The 6,000-nt window shown below is 35.6% G+C and overlaps 1 protein-coding gene across 1 annotated transcript; it reads left to right on the top strand.

Moving 5' to 3' along the window:
* The first annotated feature begins 3,550 nt into the window (after positions 1–3,550).
* On the top strand, positions 3,551–5,591 carry LOC149400395 (Late embryogenesis abundant (LEA) hydroxyproline-rich glycoprotein family). The gene is made up of 2 exons (XM_089611062.1): positions 3,551–4,405; positions 5,408–5,591. Exons 1-2 carry the CDS (start codon positions 3,648–3,650, stop codon positions 5,421–5,423), a joined length of 774 nt encoding a protein of 257 aa, XP_089467188.1. The 5' UTR covers positions 3,551–3,647; the 3' UTR covers positions 5,424–5,591.
* Positions 5,592–6,000: the final 409 nt, after the last annotated feature.

Genomic DNA, 6,000 nt, shown 5'->3' with positions numbered 1-6,000 from the left:
TAATATGGTGGATTCAATTAACTTTTATTTTAAGTATAATTTAAGAGTGTGAATAGTATTATAAAATTTATAGCAATTTAGCTATTATTTTAATTTTTTTCTAATGGAGTACTTTGTCAGAATCCTCAATGATGTAAGGAGTTCAATAAAGGTTAAACGCTGATAATATCTAATGTGTTACGTCAAGAATCTTAGTGCACAATTTTATACGAGAAACAAAAGTGCGTTCTCTCTCGCACACACTAAAAAAATTAATCTCTTATATGTTTGTTTCTTTTATGGCCATCGTCACTCTTGGGACGCTAAAGTCATCATTCAATTGTGCTCTTCGACTCAAGGGATATTAAATGGAGATTGTAACTCGGTTGGTCTGGTCACGCTACGCGTGAGAGAGAGTATTGAAGTGGGATAGTCCCACATTGATTGTGTGTGTGACTGAACATGTGTTTATATATCGGTTGGATCTCTTCACTTGACACCAATTAGTTCTAAGATGAAATTCAATATGGTATCAGAGTAGGCACGGAGCTCTGACGAAGACGATGAAGGAAACAATAGACTCTGAAACTGAGTAGCACGAAGATACCTGAGAATGAGAAGAACGACAGCCCAATGAACTGTGGTAGGAGCAGTGACAAACTGACTAACAACATGAAAACAAGTGCAATGTTGTGACGAGTAACTGTGAGATAAACCAAGCTCTCTACCACCGTACGGTATAGACTATGATCGGGGAAAGGAAACCCGTCAGATGGAAAGTAGTGAGCATTGACTTCAAGTGGAGTGTCAACAATCCTACTGTCAGTGAGACGAGCGCACTAAAAAATCTGATATATACTTTGACCGAGATAGATTGTTCTCTTCAAGGAGAAGGCCACCTCGATAATCAGAAAGTAACGCAACGATCAATATATTTCCATTGACGATTCCTTTCAATAAATATATAAAAATAATATATGACTATATTGGGTTAGAAAAACATTTAAGCTATTAATTTAGTTTAAGGATCAAACACAATTTGAAATATAATTGAAGCATGTATAGGGTAACTTACATTTTGTCATCAAAATAGTTCATATTATATCAATTAAAGAAGAAAAATGATATAAAAAAGAAAGCTACCAAATTTATTCATTATAGGTAATATCGTAAATGTAATTTGAATGAGCATTGAGTGGTTCTCGCATATTATTGTTATTACAAATTGACATAACATCTTGAGGTCCAACTAACATGCGAGCCTTGCACATGAATGAACAAGCAATGCATACCCTCCTGCCTACAAATTAATGATAACGACGTCTCGTTTTTATATAAAAAAAAAGGTAGGACATCCAATTATAGTTTACATTTTTATTTTTTTAGTTTTATTAAATTTAGACAAACTTTAAATATTTTACAAATGTACTAATTTCAATTGAGTATTTATCAAACTAGAGTTTCAATTACTAGAATAAAATTGCCAAATAGAGTAAAAATAAATCCAAAAATATTCTTTTAATCCTCGTCACTAAACCACTCAAAATATGCCCACTGAATTGAAATCCCTAACCCATCAATATAAATATAACTTCTGAAATTTACAGACAGTTAATAACCTAAAACTTTCTCAGAATTATAACAATGAATATAAAAATAAAAGGCCGAGAAATATAGTTTTGAGTTGACGACATGCAAATACTACCGTGAAAAGAGCACGTCATAGATACGATATGATGATTGATACGAAAACAAGTATCTACATAATATTAATACATACCTTAGAGGTATAGTTTTCAAGCCAACAGAGGTCCAGCAAGCAAGCTTCCATGACTTCAAAAGATCCAAGAAAGAAGCTGTAATTAACAAGAGAGAGTTACACGAGACAAAACTAATAATAAATATTAGGTTTGGGCGAGAAAGACTAAGGAAGCTAGAGTCTTGCGAGCCCGAGATATTTAGAAAGTTAGATTTTGTTATTGGTTTGAAAATGGATTACCTTCTTGTTCACTTTTTAAATATAAAAGCATCGATCATTAAGATCGGGACTGTTCTTGTTGTAATTTGTCTCTAATTTTTCGAGAAAATTTGAAGCTCAATAGAATTCAATATTATTACTTGTTAACAATGAAATCAAGTTTCTCGCACTAAAAATGTGTAGCTCTCCTAACTCTTAAACTAAATACAGTTGTCTTTTTTTTTCTTTTCTTTTTTTATCAGTAGTCACAGCAAGAATATCACAATCGTGCATTTTGTGGGACGAGTTTCACAAGCTATTTTTTCCTATATATTCAAATGATTATTGGTGGCAAGTTAGTCACTTAAGCTTTAAAAGCAAACACATCGAACATTTACATTATTGCAAGTGGAACGTGTGATTTGGATGTGTTTAATTCATGTTTGTGTGGTGGCTGGTGAATATATTGAATTTTGGCGTCATCGAAGGATACATCGAACAGCTATAATTTGCAATATATTTAATCATCAAATACGTGCATCACAGCCAGGTCTTATCCACTCTACTACAATTGCCATAATAAAGTTTTCCATTTCTATAGATATGAAAAAGAATGAAACTCTTGTATAGTATACTATAAGATAATATACATCCATCATTTTTAGTCACCTATTATTAATTAATTATCGATCAAAGTCTTGAAACATTTATTGCACAAAAAAAAAGGTAACAGTGACTGGCTTGGTTTAACACGTATACTAATGGATGTGGAAATCAATTCATGATTATTAATTGACTACGAGGCAAAAAAATGAGCTTTTCTTTCGTGCGTGTAGGTTATACGGAATTATGCTTACTCAGTCGAGATTAGATTAAGATAGCAATAGAATATTAGTAATTTATTACTGTTATTAATTATCAATTTGTGTTCTCTTTTTGTAGTGGATCTCGTCGTCGGTGGATAAGAAAACCCACGTGGATGAACATGCAGCGTTCACGAGGCCATCAGTACTCAACGTCGTATATTGCCATTTTCTATTTTGTTCTCTTCGTATTATCCAACATCATATAAATTAATATACCAACTAAAAAAAAAGATATATGAATATATCACTATTATATGATTTCCCTCACTCATTTTATTATGAGGAAAAAAAAAATTAAACGCTCACGAATAACGAACACTTGTGTCTCTTTTATTCTTTCTCTCTTCCTATATTCATACCGATCGATGTCCCACATGATTTCTCGAAACAAACAATTTTATAAATCTACACATAGAAAGTATATGTATATAACAAATATATAACACGGTGCTATTTTTCTGACGAAGAAACGTATCAGCTTAGGACTTTTCTCCAAATTAGCCCATTTATTTCTCGACCGTTACTCACTTTAGAAAATAATTACAAGACCAAAATCCACGAACGCTACGACGTACAAATACAAGAAAAAAACGAAAAAGGGCAATTAAGTAAATCAAAACAAAGCAACGTGGCAAGTAAACAAAACCACCACGTCAGAGCCGCCGCGCGTGAATGTCGGTCCCCCAATCCCTTGCCACTGATATCATATTTAATTATTATTATTCCCTTCCCTTCTCCACAAATAAAACCACCACAAAAAAAAAAAAAAACGACAAAACACAACGCCACACTGATATATATATATATTTCTTCTTCGTCTTCATCTTCTCAATCTAGAAAACAAAATGGCCGAGCCGCCATTAAAACCTCCGCTCCAGAAACCCCCAGGCTACCGAGACCCCGGAGCTCCGCCGCCGAAACCCGGCCCGGGCCCACAGCGGAGACCCTCCGTACCGCCGTCGTTCCAGACTCACCGGAACAACAACAAAACCCGGCGGAGGCGGCGGAGAAGCGGGTGCCGAATCTGCTGCTGCTTCCTCTTCGTGTTCACACTCCTCCTGACCCTCGCCGGCGCCGGCGCCGCCGGACTTTTCTACCTCTGGTTCGACCCGAAACTTCCCACGTTCCATCTCCAGTCCATCAAATTCTCCGCTTTCAACGTCACGTCCCGCGCCGAGGACGAAATGACCTTTCTATCCTCCGCCGCCGTGGCGAGAGTCGAGGCCAAGAACCCGAACGCGAAGCTGGAGCTCTACTACGGGCCGGGCCGGGTGGAGGTGACGGCCGGGGCCGGTGACGCGGCGACCGGGCTCGGCGGCGATGACGTGGCGGGGTTCTTCCAGGGAAGGGGAAACGTGACGAGCCTGAGAGCTGACGTGGCGGCGAAGGGTGTGGCGGTGGAGGAGGGAGTTGGGAAGCGATTGAGGAGCGGGTTTAAGAGCAAAGGGCTTGTGGTTGGGCTGAGACTCAAGGTCAGGATTGGTTACGTGGTTCAGGGGATTAGGGTTTGGTCTGTCCGGGTTAGGGTTGTCTGTGGCGGGGTTAGCTTGAAGCGGCTTCGTGATGGTGACGCGCCCAAATGTGCCATTGAGGTCTTCAAATGGTACGCAACGTGTGTGTGTGTGTGTGTTTGTCTTTTATTTATTTGTTAGGGTTGATGATGAATGTTGAGCTTCAGATGTATGTTTATGTTGTTGATTTTTTTTTTCCTGGATTGGGTTTTTAGGTTAGGGAGTTTTTCTTATGTTATAACTTTTTTATTTTTTCAGAATTAGGATGCATGATAATTTTTCAAGGGTTTAATCGTTATTTCGAATAAATAATTGATTATAACTCAGAAATCAAATCATAATTTAGGCTAGCTCTAGCGATTTTCTGCATAAAGTGGGGTTGTAATAAAAACTTGTTGAAAATGGCTATGGTTTTTTTTTTTTTTGTTATTTTTTTTTTCTTTCTCATGATTGTACGTAGTTTTGAACGTGCATGTTTAGAGTAAGTTAAAAGAAAAATAAAATTGGATTCATTGTTTTAATTATCTCGTAGCTTTTACCTGCTTGTTCATGAATTCGGACCACTTAATTGATTAACCGTCAGGTGAACTGTTTGGCTTGAACTCTATTGTCATGAATCACGCACGTAATTTTTTGTTGTTTTGTTTATATCTTATCTCTCGCTTTAAACGTAAGGTTAAATAGTTATATGCTGCATTACGATTAGCAGGTTAATATATTCCTTTTTTAGCTCTTGCTTTTTTCAACTTGTTTTTAAAGTTGACTACTGGGTTTTAATCTTAAGCTACATTACAGTGGGTATTATAAATCAATGATTGACGCAAATCATGCAAACGGGAAAAAATTAACTGTGTGATTAGAGGCGTGACATCATTAGATTTAGATCTGATAAAATTTTAATTTAATTGGCTTTTCATATACGCATTATTGTGGTTCATATTTCAACGTAATACTTTTGGTATCATAAATTATTAATATATTTGAAGGGTTTATTTATAGGCTTAAAGTCGTATTCTTGGAGGGTCATTAGTCAAATAAAGTATTGATGAGAGGAGGTTATAGTTTTCTGATTTGGATTGTTGCTTTGACTGCAGGATTAAGATACGTTGACATGAGTCCTCACTCTCTTGAAAGCCCGTGTTTATAGAGATCAGATTACTATACATATTTATTTATTTTTCTTTTATTTAGCTATTTTGAGGCTACAAATTTTTTGCCGACATTTATGTACGTAATTTCAAAGTATAATCAAACACGCTTGCCTTGGTTCTAGTTAAATATAATTTATTATATTTGTTTATTCATACACATAAAGAAGAAGTTTAGAAAAATAGAAGGCCCAATGCGTCTCTGTTTTTTTTTTTTTTTTTTTTTTTTTGCAGTTTGATACACATATATATAAATTTAAGTGGGTTGATTTATCTATTAAATGCTCCTGTTGACTGAATTTAAATTGGTATAATTATTCTCTTCTTTTTAGTGTAAAAGACTCTTTATCATGGTGGTGGCGGTGGTTGAGAGGTTTTTTTTTTTTTTTTTTTTTTTTTTTGAGCAAAGTTGACGGGTTTTTTTAGTGTAAAGGAAAAAGTGTAGATGGGTTTATTTGGATCTGACAGCTTGCAAATTCATAATTGTCATTAAAGAAATGAAAAGTGATCTTGCAAGGTTTTTGTTTTCAATCTATCCA

This window comes from Urtica dioica, chromosome 4 (assembly GCF_054948205.1).
Source record: "Urtica dioica subsp. dioica isolate 48M chromosome 4, U.dioica_male_clone48M_v1_H2, whole genome shotgun sequence".
In the NCBI taxonomy this organism is placed as follows: domain Eukaryota; kingdom Viridiplantae; phylum Streptophyta; class Magnoliopsida; order Rosales; family Urticaceae; genus Urtica; species Urtica dioica.
This window is presented reverse-complemented; position numbering and strand designations above follow the sequence as displayed.